At 35.3% G+C, this 19,127-nt stretch overlaps 1 protein-coding gene across 16 annotated transcripts in view; it reads left to right on the top strand.

Annotated features, from left to right (window-relative positions):
- Positions 1–19,127, top strand: part of PTPN13 (protein tyrosine phosphatase non-receptor type 13) — a 204,191-nt gene that overhangs the window by 90,264 nt on the left and 94,800 nt on the right. For 15 of the 16 annotated variants that reach the window (XM_046656429.1, XM_046656440.1, XM_046656437.1 and 12 more), the window contains exons 6-7: positions 1,338–1,425; positions 12,235–12,801. In XM_046656429.1, the coding sequence (XP_046512385.1) occupies positions 1,338–1,425; positions 12,235–12,801 (655 nt within the window). The remainder of the gene's footprint in view (positions 1–1,337; positions 1,426–12,234; positions 12,802–19,127) is intronic. The other variant, XM_046656441.1, reaches the window with a different exon arrangement.

The following is a 19,127-nucleotide window of genomic DNA, read 5'->3' as shown; positions in this document are numbered from 1 at the left end:
CTTTGACCTCAATTTTGCCTATCTGTAAAATAGGATTAATAATACATACCATCCACCCATATTATTGAACAGCTGTGAAGATAATTATTTCAATGTTGATGAGCTGCTTCAAGGTCCTTAGAAGTTTTCTTTCTATTTCTCCCTTTATGTGTAATATGAGAATAATATCTACCACATGAGGATTTTTTGAGGATTAAATAACATAAAGTATGTAAAGCGCTTAAGGTAGTGCCTGCCTTATAGTAATTACTTAATAAATGACAGCTGTTATTAATAGTAGTGTCAATGCAGGGGTTCCCAAAGATGCAGGATGCTCTTTCTTCCGTTACTGACAGTATAGTGCAAACTGAGCTAATATTTATGTCATTTGAATGATATCATTTCAGAAATATTTCCATTTAAGTCTTCTTATAGGTAGAAAACATAATGCCTTGAATACAGTTCTTTAAATGAATTTTTAATCCATACTCAAACTTAAGTTTCGCTAATGGAGGAATATTAAAATGTGTAGGTGTGTATAAACAGATATGTATGCATGCTCTTGGTGCCAGATTTAAGTAATTTCTTTTCACCATTCTCTCTCCTTCTATTTATTTCTTGACATTTCTATTCTGATTGATCATCTGAATAAACCCAGTGTTCTAACTTTTTATCCCTTGTAATGTGGAATTTGATCTAATTTGGCATGCTTTATTGTAAACAAGTACCTCGATTAAAGAGTAAAGTTATTAAAGACTACTTAAACATTTTGTTATAAAGGTGACTCAAAAGAATGTGGACATAAATTTAGCCATCATCCCTCAATGTGTCCGTTTAGTTTAAAGCATTTTTCAAATGTGTTTTCCGGCAGGTAAAATCTAGAGAATTATTTTTTAAAATAATTTAAATCAGTACCCTCAAAGCGTAGTTATAATCAGGAGAAAGCCTTACTATACCAGAATTAACATCGTTGTAAAATTATAATCTAATTTGAGAAATGAAAGTAGTTATAAGTTTAGAAAAAAAGAATACTTCAGTTTTACTCTTTTCAAGTGGAAGTCATTTTTAACTACTTTTTAGTTACTTTTTAACTACTTTTTAGGCTAGCTTTGTTCCCTAGTTAGCAGGTGACTCTTTGATAACTGTTTCTTGCCTTTTATATCCTGAAGATGAATTGGCCAGAATTGAGCTAATGTAATCTTATCCGAGGAATACAAATTAACAATAGCAAATGTGGAGTGTCTTTACTTAATGCTGTACTCCAAAAATTGTCTAACTAGTGTCATTCTGTAGACCATTACCATGAAACAAAAGGGAGATTCTTTTGTCAAACTTGATTTTTGATTACCTGTGTACAGACGGATCAGCTTGCCCGTAACAGTGAACAAAAGCCTGATCGAAGCCAGGCTATTCGAGACCGATTAAGAGGAAAAGGATTACCAACAGGTAAGAGTTTACTAATAGGGAATTTTAGGTTTAACCTTATTTCATTGTTTCCTCTATGAAATCATACTTACCTGGCTTAGAAATCTGATATTTGTGACCATAATTAGAATATAAGTGTCCAAAGTGGAGGCAGGGAACAGATAGGAACACTAGCTGTATTAATATACAAATTCATTAAAGTTATGCAGAAACCTTATTAATAGAGTCAAAACTCCCACAGTAAATCATTTCCTTTCCGATATTGTTATTACAACATTAAATCATTTATTTACTTTATCATGGCATTTTTATATTTAAAATATATTTTAAAGCAAGACGAAACAAATACATACATGTTTATGAACATAAATGCTACTGAAATTAAAAATATATTTTAAAGCAAGACGAAACAAATACATACATGTTTATGAACATAAATGCTACTGAAACAAAAGTTTCAGGAAACAATATTATTCTTACTGCACTCTGTTGTTTTTCTGTTTCTTTCTTTCTTTTTTTTTTTAAGATTTTATTTTTCCTTTTCTCCCAAGGCCCCCTGGTACATAGTTGTGTATTTTTTTAGTTGTGGGTCCTTCTAGTTCTGGCATTTGGGATGCCAGCTCAGCACAGCTCAACGAGTGGTGCCATGTCCACGTCCAGGATTTCAACCGGCGAAACCCTAGGCTGCCGAAGCAGAGCGTGCGAACTTAACCATTCAGCCTTGGGGCCAACCCTCTCCTATTTCTTTTCTCTTTTCTTTTTTTCCTGAGGAAGATTCTCCCTTACCTAACATCTATTGCCAATCTTCCTCGTTTTGCTTGAGGAAGACTCGCCCTGAGCTAACGTCTGTGCCAGTCTTCTTCTATTTTGTATGTGGCTCGCTGCCACAGCGTGGCTGCCAATGAGTGGTGTAGGTCTGTGCCTGGGAACTAAACCTGGGCCACTGAAGTGGAGCACCCTGAACTTAACCACTAGGCCACAGGGCCAGCCCCTTCTATTTATTTTTTTTTTAATCTTAGTCACAACCCACAAAATTGATTTCATGACCTACTAATTTCATGACTAGCCATTATCAAATACTATTTTAGGTTATATGATGCTCAGTAAATAAAAACTAATAAAGAGTGTTTTTGCTCTTTGCCAATAGCATTAGATAATTATGGGTCCTATATAATTATTAATTTGATTTTTTAAGGAACCAAGTAGAAATTCCAAACACATGAAATGAAAGTAATTTTTTACATGAAGATTTATTTTTCAGTGTTAAGTTTCAAGCTTGACTTATTTATAAAATGAGCTTTTGCTTTTGATGATTATCTTTGTTCTCTTTACTTCTCATCAAGCAATATAGATAATTATGGTAATCTAAATGTGAACAAAAATATTTTGTGGGTGAAATATTTTATTGTCTTAAGTCTTGGGGCTGGGAAGAAAGAAGTAAATGTAAATATTGCTTAAACATATTCCAATGGAACATTCTAATGGATATGGTCAGATTAAAAGGCTAACTTTTTAAATTAATTAAATAATCAGAGCACAGCTGTCTTATTTAAAACCTAGTGAGAAACTCTCATTGTGAAAACTACATATAGACACTTGATTATCTGGACAATATGTTTTGCAGAATTCAGAACTCTTGTATCTGAGAGGGAAGAATGTACCCTAAGAAGTGTTCTGCTTGAGAAGTTAAGAAAAGTAATAAAATCATTTCTAATGGAGTGATTCTGTAATGGTGCAGTTACTTAAGTGTCTATTTTGGTACTTCTCTTTTACTTCTTGTGAATAAGGACTATTTTTCTGAACAGGTATCTTAGCTTTCATATCATCAGTATAATCAATTTATTTCTGGTTACATAAGATTCCTTTTCTAATATATATTTTCTTAGTTTATGTGGGAGCCAGAGGGAAAAGAACCAGAAGGCAGACTTTGTTTAACTTAGTTTTTACAGTGGTTTGTTGGCAGTTAAAAAAGTATTTTTAACCCTTTCTTGCAAGTGTTTCCTTATTGTACTTATGTCCCCTTATATATATAGACACACTTTCCTCTTGTAGGTAAAAATCTGTTTCCCTTTATTTTAAGACTATACTAGGATTTGAGATTTAAAATTACTCTAGGATTTGAGATGTGTCTAGTGTGAACCTTGGTGCTAAGAATAGTAGCATTTTGTTAATCCATCAAATTTTCAGTCAGTCTCCTGTTTTAGAACTGATGATAATAGAAAATTATAGATGAATGTCAATAGCAAGCCAAAAGGGCCTTTCAAGGAGACAAAGTGAATATTAAATTCAAAGGAAATGATTTCTGTTTCTCTTATTTATCATCTTTCCAGTTTCTCCCTCCCCCCGACACCCTCCCTTCTTCCCCCGCCTCACCCTCCCTCTCCCTTTCTCCCTTCCTCCTTGCTTCCTTATTTCTCTTTCCTGTTCTTTCTCTAATCTCTTTCTCGAGTTCCATTCTATCATCTCCCGCTCTCCTTAAGTGGCCATGTTATGGAATTGAAGTTTGTTTGCTTGTTGACTTAGTAAATATAATGTTATGTTATTAATTATTAGTTATTAATTTTTAAAGACAGTTTGTGTTTTTCTTCTAAGAGGAAAAAATGTTCTTGTGTATATGATGACCTCTATTCTATTCCTATCCATCATGAATTAACAAATTAACAATATATATAAGTACGGAAAGTATAGAAAGAAAAAAGATCACCTGCCATATTTAGTTTATCGAATTTTAAAGACTATCAAGTGTTAACATAGTTTAGATTAAATTACTTTCAATGATTGAGTCTTACTGTTACAGACATTAATTATTACGTAATATTTTAGAGGTAGTAATTAGAGATTTAACTAAATCTATACTTACTCTATAATGTACCTTAAATAACAAGTTATTAGTCATTTACATATATACATGTACTTTTAAATAAAAGCCATATACAAAAGTTAAGCATTCTGGACAGGTAGATGCTCAGGATAGGGAAAACCTATTATATTAAGTGTATTAGTTTTTGTAGGTGTTAAATGAATATTTGTTGATTGAATGGGTATGACAAAAAGTTTTATAAAAATATTAGGTATAATACAGTTTTTATGGTTTCATAAAGAAATGAGACTCTGATTCATTCTTTCTAGATAATCTATTTTAAACATTAAGTTGTATGCAAAGTAAAGAGAAAAAGTATAGTTCACCAACTGTAGTTGGCTCATCTTATTTAGACTATTTTCTTCTTATAACAACAAATAAAAGTTTTAAACCAAATTATTAATGCCTTTTGTGACTTTGTTTTTATGTTAAGAAAGATTTAGTATTATTGTCTAACAGGTCGTTAGAATTCTTATGGCTAATAGACTGTCAAAATGTAGATAATCTAGGGTTGACTGTAGTGACTTTAAAAATTAACAGAGAAATCTTTAAATAGACTGTCCATTGATTTTATTCTCTAGTAGTCATATTCTCTTTATTGGAGAGTAAAATCTCTGTATCTAAACTAAGAGAATTTGTAAGGAATTACAGTTTGTCACTCAGAATAAACCAAATTTTGTTATATTTCTATTTTGGGTAGAGTTAGAGGTCCTTATACTTAAAGAAACAATAGCCTTTTTTGAATCAAGTGTAAGGAACGATTCCTCAGCCTATCTGAGCAACAGTACTGCTCAGGGGCTCTTTTAATTCACTTTTACAGGTTTATAAAACCACATTTCAAGGACAGAATCAGCATAATATACTAACTATAGCTATTACCAGACAGAAGCAATTACTACCTAATAGTCAATGGCATATACTAATATAATATAAAAACTTTAAGATTGAAAGAAATCACCTTGTAAAGAAGAAAGACACTGCTGTTGCTTTCGTGCAGTGCCAGTTCTTAACTATCGATGGTCACTTGCAGCAAAGCAACCTTGTCATTCTACATTAGTAGGAGAATGTTCTCTTTCTTGCAAACCAGCCTAACACTACTTTTTTGTAGTGATCGCTGTAGTTTGTTAGGCTCCTGAGCACAGTTTCCAATAAAGAAGATGTCGTGATGGGCAGTGAGATAACAGAACTCGATTAAAGGAAGTAAGCAATTTTAGGTATAATGCCTTATATCGAAGTGATTTGATTGTTCAACTAAAACGTAACACAATTTTTTGTCTATGAATAAATGACCTTAAAAGGTCCCTCCTTCTATCTCACCTCTGAGGTCTGTTACAGAAGCCAAACCTAAACTAGTGGGCTGTCTGCCCCCACTTTGTTATTTAATACTGCCAGTGCTGATAAAATGGCTTCACTAAGCAGAAAGAAATCAGACATCTCCTGCCAAGCTTAAGGTGGAAACCTGCACCACGATCAGATCACTGTGCTGGTGCTTCAGAACTTGGACGTACCGATAATATCATGTTCCCTTCTTTATGTATTTGAGCATGTTTGTGAGCACAGATGAGGAATCGGGAACCTGTTTTAATAATGAAATGTCATTTTGAAGTTAGCTTCTAAGAGATGCTGTGAATGTTTTAAGTCTGTGTGTGAGGGGAAAGGTGAATGATGGTATCCAATTAAGGACGATGTTAATCATATATAACAAAAATAGTTAAAACACAGTGTACTTTACAAGGAAGATTTTTTTCAAGTTAACTAAAGCAAATGGAATGTGTTCTATTATGAAGACTTTTTATGTTCTTAAAATCTTTTACTCTTCAAAATAGCTCTTCAAAGTTTATTTAGTGTTCCCTATTTAGTTTTTAGCAAAAAATGCACTCTCCAAAAGGAAAATGTTTATGGTTTTGTTTTAAATTTGGATGCTTAAAATTGTATGTAATCTAACATTGTCTATAAACTGTCTTTGAACTCAGAGCCTCCTCAAGAGGTGGAAAATCCACTTATAGTCACCACTTATCCTATTCTGAATAAGTTGATTTTTTTATTATAGAATCTAAAACTTTTGTAGAAGATCTTTTGATTTCTGGTTTCATGATTTCCTCTCAGAAGAGCTTTTAAATTCCCCCTCAGTAGGTAATTATATGCTGAGGAAAATTAAGCAGAAATAAAAGGGAGACAAAAATGGGGATTTTATGTTGCCCTTGTTCAGAAAAGCTCATAATAGCTCATGGGGTAGTTCATTTATCCTGTCATCTCTCAGAAGAAGGTATAATAAATTATATCCACATTTTTGTAGGTGAAGGAAGTGAGAAACATGGAAATTCACTGGCTTGCCCAAGCTCATGGATTGGATGGTAAAACTAGAATTAAAACCCAGATCTTTTGACAGTCATCTTTCTGGTAGATTATACTACCTAAATTGGCTTAAGAAGGTTTCAAAAAGTTATGTAATCAATCCATTCTACAAGCATTCTTTTGGAATCTCTTTTATCAGGAACTGGAAATACAAAAACAAGACATGATTCCTTATATTATGTTATTGTTACAGTTGGGGTTGGGGGTAGGAAAATGAGTGGGAGTAATGACAGATATATAATATAATGGATAATTTTAATGCAGTGAAAGAAATGTCCTAGTAGAGGTCCAGCATGCTCTGTGAGGATAGTGGAAGGAGCTACCAGCTCTGCCAGGATGGGGAGATATCAAGGTAGGTTCCACCTGAAATCTTGTAAGAGTAGCTCCATTGGGATTACTTTCAGAAATAACATGAATTTAATTTCCTGTGATCAAAATGGGTAGGAAGCCCAGCTATTAGGTGTACTTAATTAATAATTTCAGCGCTGTTTATTGCCTGTTAGCTAAAATAATTATAATAGCTCAAGCACATGTTTAGAAAGATCTGGAAAGCAGTGAAGAAAGTACATTTTATCTAGTCTCAAGCACAGTTATCAAGTAAGTGGCATTGGTGGTAACAACAGTACTTGGTTTTCACTGGTCTAGCGGACTTAAGCATCTAATAAATGAGGCTAGAATTCCATGTTTCTCCTCACTTCTGTGGCCAGATTTTCTATGTTTGAACTCTCATTTTGAGTTTCCAGATTAGTGGAATTTTTTCCCTAGTGCTTTAGCAACATAAAGTAACCAGATACTGTGTTGCTATATGTGATATTATGTATGTTTTCTCCACCTGTGAAGTATTAATCAGGCAGCTACTTACCTAGTTGTGTAGTTGAGGGTAGTGAGTATCATGGACATGACAAAATGCATTGAGACTGCTACCAGTTGGGAATATGTGATTTAAGAATCGTGTGTCTGTACCAGCTGAAATCTACTTCTCTGTGTCCTACCTAAAAGATGTGTCTCCCTTTTCCTCCAAAAAGTAAACAAAAGCAGCCCTAGGCTAATAGGTCACTGGAGAAACCACTTAGCTTAAAACATTTCCTACTGCTTCCTTCTCTTCTTCAAAAGGTCATGCACACTCAGTTTCTGGCTTCAGCACTCTTGTGGCTCATAGCTTCTTACAGTTTTACTTTAGACCGTCTCTAACACGTGCATCCGTGTCACGTTGAACCTTGTTTCACACCCCCACAACTTACGCCCGTTTTCCTGAGGGGAACCACTCCCCTTCCCCTTCTTCCTTCTCTCTCCTCTTCCTGTTTCACCATTCCTTTCTTTGTCCTGTTGGCTACCAGAAGAGACCTTAAATATGGTTCAGAATCATTTATAAGTAACAGTCATGAGATTTTAAGTTAACTATCATAATGTGATTTTCAAACATGTAGAGCAAATTGAGCCATAGTTAATGTATTTTGTAGAAACAGAGTAGGAAGTTAGTGCAAACTTTTACATGAATTATTTTCATTATAATTTTGTAGTACCGTACAGAATTTTAAATGACAGCTGTCTGGAGATGTAATAAATATCAACTGAAATATTTTTATATCTACTAATTTGCATGAAGACAATAAAAACCTAGCATTTATAAAGCAGTAGTTATCCAACAGCCACCTAATTAGCAATTAGTTTTAAGCCTCATATGTGTGTGTGTCTTTTTTTTTTTTGGAGGAAGATTAGCCCTGAGCTAACCTCTGCTGCCAATCCTCCTCTTTTTGCTGAGGAAGACTGGCCCTGAGCTAACATCCATGCCCATCTTCCTCTACTCTATATGTGGAACGTCTACCACAGCATGGCTTGCCAGGTGGTGCGATGTCGGCACCTGGGATCCGAACCAGTGAACCCCGGGCCACCGAAGCAGAACGTGCGCACTTAACTGCTGCACCACTGGGCTGGCCCAAAGTCTCATACGGCTAGTGAGAAGTCGTGGCTCTCTTAGGCTACCATGGCCCATTCATATACTGTTAGTAAATACTAATGACCCAAAAAGGAATGATAAGTTTACCTGTTAGAAATAGAATAGACTCGTGATACATTTGGAAAATGATCTATTTGAATAGTGGTCAGGGTAGGCTTCACTGAAGAAGTTACATTTAAAATAAAACTATAGGATAAGAATCAGCTAACCGTGACAAAGATCTGGAGTGGACCATTCAGGGCAGAGGAAACAGTGTATATATAAAGGCCCTAATGTATAAGAGAGCTTAACAGAGAAAAACTTGGGGCCTAGATGGAATAAGGGAAGTGGAGATGAGACTAAACAGAATTCAAGGGGCAGACCTGAGAAGGTCTAGGTTTTATTTAGAGTACAATAGTATGCCTTTGAGACTTATTAACACAGTAGTAGCATCGTGGAATTTATATTTTGAGAAGGTCATTCTTGCTGCTGAGTGGATAGTTGTATGAGGAAGGAAGAAGCAGCAGTAGGCCTATCGAGAAGCCATGGCAGTTATCTAGCCATGTGATCATCTTAATTAGGAACAGGGCCATGCCACTGGAATTGGAAATAATCACCTGGGGTAAGGTTTCTTTGAGAATTTAAATAGCCAGCACTTTCTGATAGATTTGATTTGGGGAATAAGGAAGATGAAGGATTTCAGGATGGTGCCCATATTTCTCTTTTCAGCAATCAGTTGGATAATGGTGCCACTCACTAAAATTGAAAGACTGGGGTGGAAAGTAAGCAATTACTATTAAGCACGCTCAGTGTGCTGTGCTTTTGAGATATACTGGTAGAAGTCCCAACCGTATAAAATTGGAGCTCCCAGAAGAGATCAGTGCCAGGAATATAAATTGAGGAGTTGTCAGTGTGTACATAATATTTAAAGCCTTGGTAAGAGATGAAATTGTATGAGGAAAGAGTGAAAAGCTACGCTTCTAAAATTGACACTTGAGGAAATCCAGCATTTAGATACTCAGTGGAGGAGGAGGAAAAAGAATAGTCTGAGAGGAAACCAGGCTTGTAAAGAGAGGAAAGTGGTTCTTGAAGGGGTTGTTATCACTATCAGCCAGCCCTGGTGGTCTAGTGGTTAAGATTCAGTGCTCTCACTGCCACCACTGGTATTTCAAATACCAGCAGGGTCACCCATGGTGGACAGGTTTCAGCAGAGCTTCCAGGCTAAGACAGATTAGCCCCCATTTCTGAAAAAATTGGCCATGAAAACCATATGAATAGCAGCAGAGCATTGTCTGATACGGTGCTGGAAGATGAGAGGATGGCGCAAAGACCAGAGAGGTTTCTGCTCTACTGTACACAGGGTCACTAGGAGTGGCATCAGGTTGAAGGCTTTAACCACATCATTATCAGTTGTTGCTGAGAAATAAGTAAGATATGGATACAAAAGTGTGCATTGAATTTGGCAATATGGAGGTCATTAGTGATACATGATGAGAGTTGCCAAGGTGTGGAGGAATTGGAAGGTGACTAATGTGGGTAGAATGGTGAATGGGAAAGGAGAAATTGGAAAAAGCAATAGCTAGAGGGAAATGTGTTAATAGGGGAGAAGTTTAGTTGGTTTTTATTATGGACATATTAAGAGGATATTATATACTGATGGAAATGACTCAATAGAAAGGGAGGATAATGAAGATGAAAGCAGAGAGGGGAGACGTTAACCAAAGAAGTAAACTCTGATAAAGTAAAAGGAGCCAGGAATTGAACACATTGGGAATTGGCCTTCAACTGGTAGGAAATTTCATCTTTTGAGAACAGCATGATTGCAGACATGGGTAAATGTGTAGAATTAGTCATGGAAAAATGAGAAAGCTCTCTTTGGACAGGTTTCTTGGTAGAATGTGGATAAGATCATCAGACAAAAGAGAGGAAGGAGTTAAGGTGGGAAATTTGAAGAACAAGGAGAAGTGAAGCATTGTGGAAACTGAGTCAACTTACTGTTAACACATGATGTTGAGTGCCCAAAGTGGTTGACCAAGAATTTATGGTGTTGCCAGAATACCTACTTGTTTGATTTTCTTCAAGTTTTGACTACTTGTTTGTAGTCAAAGTAGTAAAAGAAGGCAGATTGTTGAGTTCATCTGTGGTCATATGATGTTAAATCCTTTCCATTCTTATTTTTTATCTAATGTATTCTATCAATTTTCAAGAATATCTCTGTTCTCTATTTTTTAATAAAACTTTAATGAGTTTCAATATGTGGTTTAAGGATGTAATTTACCCCTGTAACAATGACATAATGTTTATCAATTTTAAATTATCTTAGATTAGAGCTAGAATGTGTGACAATCCATATGTCCGGAAAAGGTATGGTCAGTGTTCTTCATATGACATGCCCTAAGTTGATGTTATCCTTATTTGCACTTAAGTGGATCTATATTCAGGGGAAGATGAGTTGAAAGAAAAGCAAAATGCTTGAATCTAATTCTCAAGTAAGCAATTATTGGTTGCCATTCTGAAATGAATTTACTTTTCTAAGATTTTTGAGGTAAAATTTGTAGTCAGAGAATTAAAGCTTATAGTTGTTACTCAAAAGAGGCAATTGACTTCTTTAAATGAGTTAATAAGCAATTTATTATTACTTGGAGGGTTTTAGTCATTATTTGATATGTATACATAGCAAATAGGTTATCAAAGAGGGGTCACAGAAAGTCACACAGGAAATCTTCAGTGTTTATGGGCTATTAGGTTACAAACTATCAAGTATTTTTCTACATCTCTTTTTTGAATAGTGGAGCCATATATATATATATCTGTGATTTTTTTAATTGAATCTACGTACTCAAAATATTAATTTCTTGTTGGGCATTTTTGCTGGCTCAATTCATTTATAGACTGCTGCCTTAAAAAAATTAGAATGACTTAGTGGTTTTAGCTACATCAAGGACTAAAGAATAAATAAGAATTGGTACTTTATTCCAGTGGCCGAATATTGATACATTATGTTCGAGAGGAAAATCTATTTTAGTACATGATGTCTGCCATGGAAAAATTAAATTTCTTAAATAATTTAAGCACAATCAAATTATCTGGATTTCGTACACAAAGTTTCTAAAAACATATCTAATAGTAACAAAACTTGATATTTAATAATTCAAAGTGCTACAATCTTTTTTACCCAGAATTTGGTGAGAATTTTTTTGTTTATTCCTTAAACATATTTTTTTAAATGACCAGAAAATACCAGGGCTTTATATTGAAGTAATACATATTCGAATTATACCTTTAGAAGTTAAAGGAATACATTGTACACTCTATGATTAGCCCAAATCATTTCATGGATAATTAATATTCTACCAAACTGGATGGGATCAGAAACTATTACCTACCTTTTTAGAACCAAATAATTCACCTTTGATGAACATAAAATTAAACTACTCAAAAAAGTAAGCTCCACATATTATTAATCTCATTAGATGAGAAACAATGGACTATGAAAAGTCATACAAACGTAGCGTCTATTTCCACTTCCACTATCATAACCACCACCATCTATTTCATCTCTGATCCTCCTCGAAGAGAATTTAGAAAATTGCTACCACTTTTGTTGTCAGTAGTAAGGTTACATTCTAGTTACTTTCTAAAAATTCTGTGCATACATGATAGATTCTTATCATTCCAGGAAGAAGCTCTACTTCTGATGTACTAGACATACACAAGTCTCCATTCTCTCATCAGACCTTTCTTAACAAAGGGCTTAGTAAATCTATGGGATTTCTGTCCATCAGAGACACACAAGATGAGGAAGATTATTTCAAGGACATTTCATCAGATAATAATTCTGGACACGAAGATTGTGAGAATACCTGCTCCCCTTACCAGTTCAAAACTAGCGGCCCGGGAAAAAAAGCTACTCCTGGCATTGACGTGCTTCCCAAGAAGAAGATTTGGGCTTCATCCATGGACTTGCTTTGCACAGCTGACAGAGACTTCTCTTCTGGGGAGACTGGCAGGTATGAACACTGTCTCCCTGAGACAGTAACAGTGCGGACTTCCACTACTCCCAGAAAAAAGGAGGCAAGATACTCAGATGGAAGCATAGCCTTGGATATCTTCGGCCCTCAGAAAATGGATCCAATGTTTCACACACGAGAACTGCCCATCTCCTCAGCAATATCAAGCGCTTTGGACCGAATCCGAGAGAGACAGAAGAAACTTCAGGTTCTGAGAGAAGCCATGAATGTAGAAGGTTAGTAATTTTGTGTGTGTTTGAGAGAGAATTGAATTGAAATATTTAAAATTGTGTTTTGAAATAAAGAAGGGTTATTAAACCATTCCACAAGTCTTATTTCCCGTGGCAAACCTTTGCACCTGGTTAATCTCTTCTTCTCTGTCAATTTCCGTTCTCCCTTCCACCAAAACCGTGATCAAAGTTCACTGCTTCCACAAAGCCATCCCTGCTCTGCATGCCCGGTCCCGTCACTTTACAGCTGCTCAATATTTGGGGCAGGATACTTTTAAACTGTAGGCTTCTCAGGGGCAAGAGCCATGTTTTCTACTTCTTTTTAATCCTCCACAGCACCATCTGTCATGCACTATCTTGCGGGAGGCTTCCGTCAAGGACTGGTTCACAGAAATGAGACGCAGTTAATCAAAATCCGCAATCCTAGGGAGGCAGAGTGGCGTGGTGATGGTGCAGCCATTCCCGAACGAGCGGCTTCAAAAAACAAATTTTGGGACAGGATTCCTGGAGATTATAATTTCTTTGGTCTGAAATGAAGTTTTAAGTCAATATTTAAAAAATCATAGTCTTTAGGTTTATAGAGTCAGACAGTCTAGGTTTGAATTATGTACTCCACTCAGTAGCTTTGTGATCCTCGCTTCAGCCATTAGGCTGAATCACTCCAAGTCTGAGTTACCCCACCTGTAAAATGTGCTTAACAAAGATAGGTTAATTGGGTAATGAATGTAAAGTGGTTAATAAATCAAATTACTTATTGAGAGGCATAAAATATGTGAGGCGTGAGAATAGCTTTATAAATGATAAATTCTTATTATTTGCAGGGCAAAGCTCTGTTTCAAAAATACCTGATTCACACACAAAACTCAATATATTGAAGAGAATAAAATTATGTTCCAGATATGTAGATAGAGGCTACTTTTTTTTTTTTAAGATTTTATTTTTCCTTTTTTCTCCCCCAAGCCCCCCGGTACCTAGTTGTATATTTTTTAGTTGTGGGTCCTTCTAGTTGTGGCATGTGGGACGCCACCTCAGCGTGGCCTGATGAGTCCAAACCAGCGAAACCCTGGGCCGCTGAAGCGGAGCGTGCGAACACAACCACTCGGCCATGGGGCCGGCCTCGATAGAGGCTACTTTTAACATAGAGAGGTGGAAAACAAAATGAGAGAGAGTTTTCCATCTAATCCTCTCCATTTTTGAGGATTATGGTTTTATAACCTCCCTTGCCTCCTAGACAAACCATGGGACACAACTGACTAAAGTGACTTGAAGGCACTGTCCCCTTTGATGAGAGTAGTGACGTAATCCAGGGTCATATTCATTTTTAAAGTCATTGTTCAGTAGAATATTTTTGATTCATAGATTGCCTTTAAAATACTCTGCTGAAAGGTCATTCTGTTACTTAAGTTTCAGGCATAGTTCTAGAACTGAGCATACTCTCCACATTGTGCTTTACTTAATAAAAGAAGCGTTGCAAATTTTTTTTTCAATTCAGGAATTGCAAATTAGTAAAGAATTTAAAATTATGGAGGAAGTTATTAAACACTCAATTGATTTATGAGGTTGTGTATACATGCATTTTTAAAAAACATTAGCCAACTTTATGAGATGGTCATGTATAATGTTGATCTGAAAACTTTCAAAGACAGAAAATAAAAGTCTGGAAATTTGTTTTATGCATGATTTCACTGTTTAACTCTGATCATTAAACCTTTAGAGTTGTGACAGCAAAGAGTACGCACTTCCTGTAACTTTAAAATAAAGTCTCCCTTTTCAGAAGTTGTATTTTATGACCATTTAGTGTTGCACAACAGCTAGCATATGAATAATAATTTAGCCTGACCTTTTTATGAGCATGCCCTCACAGAGACATTTATGTAAAGAAATCTTGCCCATTGTGGGGGGAAAAATCCTCAATAATTCAAATAGATAAAACCATGATGGTTTCAGAATATAAATAGTGAAGATACATACCAATCTAGATGACTATTTCCAACATTTAAAAGGTTGAGTAATGTCTTTTCTTAACATGCGAGTATTAAAAATAAAGTAATTTCTAATGTTCTCATCTGTGTGTTTCAAAAGATTACTTGACTTAATATTTGGTAAATTAATAGTGCTGTGGATTAGTGAAGCTTGAGGAAAGTGTTTTTTACACTTAAACCTTGGTTTGAGAATTAAACGGTGAAGAAATCAAACATTAATGAAAATATACTTAATCTGTTAAATATTGCCACAATAGTCTGCTTAGTATACTTTGTTTGAAGAGGTGATTTTTTTGATTACCTATAAGATGGGTATTAAGCCAAATTATGTTTAAGTTTGTATATGAGCCTTTTATCTTCTCAGGTAATGTGTGCGTGTCTGTGTGTGCAAATAGACCAGCTTGTTTCCAAATGTGCATCTATATCTGCAAAGATGATCTATAATCTTTGTAGACCCTTACTTGTTAAAAACGGTAACTTGTTATAAAACAAAATCTCCAGATTTAGAAGTTTTGAATTCATTACAAGAGATAAAAGAAACTAAAAGATTTCTTTTTAAAAATAAAATACTTTGAATTGTTTGATGCAGGATGGTTTCCATCCTGAAATCTTTATTTGCTTTTGAAGAGTTTTTAAAAGCATTTGCTCCCACAAAGAAACTGCCCATTTTTCCCCAGAGTATGTTTTATAACCGAGTTAAACAAAACCCCTTGATAATGTTGGTTTATTGTGAAAATGCTTACGCCACCTTTAGTAAACTCCCTTATATAGTAACTTGTAAGTAGTAATAAGGTATATTTGTTTAGACTAAAAGCATTATTCGAAAGGAATGTTTGATTTTGGAATCAAAAGCAATAATTCTTACTAGTTATATAGTTGAGTAATTTGCTGGTTTATGCTCTACTGTCTTTTTCTAAAAATGAGATAATTTATGTTAGCTGTGCAAACAGAAGTGCAGATTGCTAATATGAAGATTTTAGCTAATAAAGAAGAAAAAAGAATAGAAAATAATATACATCCCATTTATCTCATTTAATTCTCATGAAAGTAGGCTGCGCAGATCCCTGTTATGTGATAAATCAAACAGAACAGTAGATATCACTAATGTGCACATTTTCTTGTACACATTTTAAATATTCTTCTTTTAAAGGATTTTAAAGTATTAATAATGTTCTGCACAATTTTTGTAATCTTTAAATTTGGCAGTTGCTACTGACTATCAGTAATTTCAGAATTAGAAGAGGGCATAGAGCTCACGTTCCTGGGCTTGTGAAGATTTATTAATATAACAATTGTAAGAAAAGAAATTGCTACATTTCAGTTTGTCCTTTTGGGCATACAAGGAGGCTCATTGAACTAGTAATAGGAAAGACAGTTGTCTTCTTTAGCCTCAGATATATAACTTTTTCCTTAGCCTAGGCCCCATCCTTGAAGGGAGCCTTTACCTAAATTACCTCCACAGCATTTCCTCCAGCTGATGCCATCAACCAGTCAGCCAGCACAGGGGAGAACCAGACAGCCCTTAAAATCGTGGAGTTTGGTACTGGGAGGAATCTGGATACCATTTAAACCAAACATCTCATTTTCAGAGGTCCAGAATAGTTTGCCGAAGGAGACACGTAATTGATAATTCATAATAGAGCTGTATTTAGAATCTAGGTCTCTTGAGCTCCAGAATAAGACTTTTTCCACTCTACCATTCTCATTTCCAGCAAGGACAAGATACATTTCAGATATATTGTTGAGAAAACTTTATCACTGCCTGGGAAGTTGGATGTTCAACTAACTGCCTAGCTAACTGCCTGAGTTGAGTCTCTTCCTAATAAAATTATATAATTTTTAATACAGTAAAACAAGATAGTATAATGAAAGAAAGGCTCAAAATGAGGCACTTTTGGTTCTTTCTGCAGTAAACCACACTGGATGGAGGTTTAAATGGAGGGAGCTCCATCGTGCCGCGGGCTTTATTGTGATAAATAGTGTTTTGATGGGGCTTTGCCACCATTACATCTGTGAGATGGTTATCCTGTGGCTGACGAGATAACGGAGTAAAAACTATCAAAAAGCAGTGGTTGGCATTGAGTGCTCTGATTTCTTTGGGAACAAAATAAGAAAATTAGGAACAAAAAAGATTCCCAAGAAACAAATTGTAGTTGAAGTTTTAAAATTATAAGATTATTACTATGATTATTAAGTTAACGCTTAACCTTTCAAATAGTTCTCTATGTACATAAAGGAGTTGGGAAGGGGTGGGAAGACACCTAACAGATTTCTCTCATAGAAACTAGCTTTAAAATTTGATGTCACTCTCTTTTTGTTTTATTCTTTTCATTTTACTTTGTTTCACCTCAGCATAGGACTGTCTTATTCTTCTCTTTTTCTTTCTTCCTTGTTCCCAGTATTTTCTTTTCCACCTCTCCCTGCTCCATCTCAAGATCTGAGAAATTGTCTGTTTTCTAATTGGAGTATCTGTCGCCATCTCTCTTGTGATGCAATTATCACACACTCACTGTCCATTGCTCTGTGGGTTGGCAGCACATTCCTAATTATGAGAAATTGACTTGGAAGCAGTACTGTGAGTATCGTGTGAACAGCACTCCACGCCCTGGGTGGGACCATGAATAGCATTTTGTTTCCAACAGTTAAAACTCCTCTGCATTCTGTATAATACTAGGAGAGAAAGTATGAAGAACAGATATGAGTAAATCCTACAAAAGTGACTATGGTTAAATATTACTTATTTAAGAAGTTTTAAGTCAATCTCCTTTGTATCAAAATTAAATATTGTTTCCGTTCTTTCAATGCTGTGGCTTCTGTCTAGCCTAGTTTTGCTGTTCTGTGACAGGCCTGTGAATACAGCTTGAACTCTGTGTTGTGCAACTAGAATATGTAAACACTCAAGTATGTGAGCCAGTTCTCATTATTGAGGCACCTTAGTGTTTCATTTCCATGAGAAGATTGAATTTGAAAGTTCATACATTTTTATAGTTAGATTTCAGAAAAGCAAGGGGATGGACTCATAAATGTTATAGTTCATCGTGTAGGATACTTTCTAGTAACATTTTATGGAGAGAGGAATTATTTTCAAAACTTGTCTCTCTTCTAAAATCCAAAACTGGTAAAGATGAACTATTCAGTTTTTTTTTTTTATTAAGATTATGATAGTTAACAACCTTGTGAAATTACAGTTGTACATCATTATTAGTCGTGTTGTAGGTACACCACTTCACCCCTAGTGCCCTCCCCCCACTCCCCCCTTTCCCCTGGTAACCACCAATCAGTTCTCTTTGTCTGTGTGTTAACTACCACCTATGGAACTATTCAGTTTTTATTTTTCACCTTATTTCTCTTTGAATAGCAAAAAAAATACACATGTATATGTGTATATATATAAAATTCACTTGTTATTTGGATTAGTCTATGAACTAAAATGAATAATTTTAATATTCACTTTCTCTTGCACTTATATAAGAAGGGATTTTATGTGATATTGGTCAAATATCACTTGTATTTCAGGAGTTAATAACTTAATTATTATACTACCATGCAAATATATTTTATATTTCTGAAGAGTGCATTATTATAGATGGCTTCAACATCTTAGTCGCCGAAAAGAATCAAGTGCCTACTATATTTCCAGGGCTGAATTTTAAAGAGATTTGTATTTTAGATCAGCATTGTCCAGTAGAACTTCTTCAGTGGAGGAAATTTTCTGTATCTACAAAGTCCAACTCAGTAGTTACAAGTCACATGTGACTATGGAGCACTTGCATTGTGGCGGGTGTAACTGAGGGACTGAATATTTTATTTAAATTTCCCTAGCTACATGTGGCTACTGGCCACCATGTTAGATTAGGGCAGCTTCAGACCATTCTCGTGTAAAGTTAGTCCACATAAAATATCAATATTCAATTGAAGTTTGGTTTGAGAAGCATTTGAGAAGAGGTGTGCAATAAGTTGTTCTATAGTTTAAATACAGCTGAGAATGAATGTTTACTTCTTTTGAGATATCCAAGTGGAAAAAGTGAAATTGGGTTTTTTTTTTTTTTTTTTTTTTTTGCTGATGACGATTCACCCTGAGCTAACATCTGTGCCAATCTTCCTCTGTTTTTTAGTAGGTAGGCTGCCAGCACATCATGGCTGCCAGCAGAGCGGTGTAGGTCTGCAACCGGGAACCAAACCCTGGCTGCTGAAGCAGAGTGTGCTGAACTTAACCACTAGGCCACCATGGCTGGCCCAAAATTGCATTTTTAAACACTAAGGAAAGTTAAACATGAAACCAATACAAATTTTCCAGCGTCTATATTCATAATAACATAATACTGATTTTGTAGTCCACAGAAATTATAG

The sequence above is a fragment of the Equus quagga genome, chromosome 3 (assembly GCF_021613505.1).
Source record: "Equus quagga isolate Etosha38 chromosome 3, UCLA_HA_Equagga_1.0, whole genome shotgun sequence".
Classification (NCBI taxonomy): domain Eukaryota; kingdom Metazoa; phylum Chordata; class Mammalia; order Perissodactyla; family Equidae; genus Equus; species Equus quagga.
Note: the sequence above shows the minus strand (reverse complement) of the source record. Positions and strands in the feature narration are given on the sequence as shown.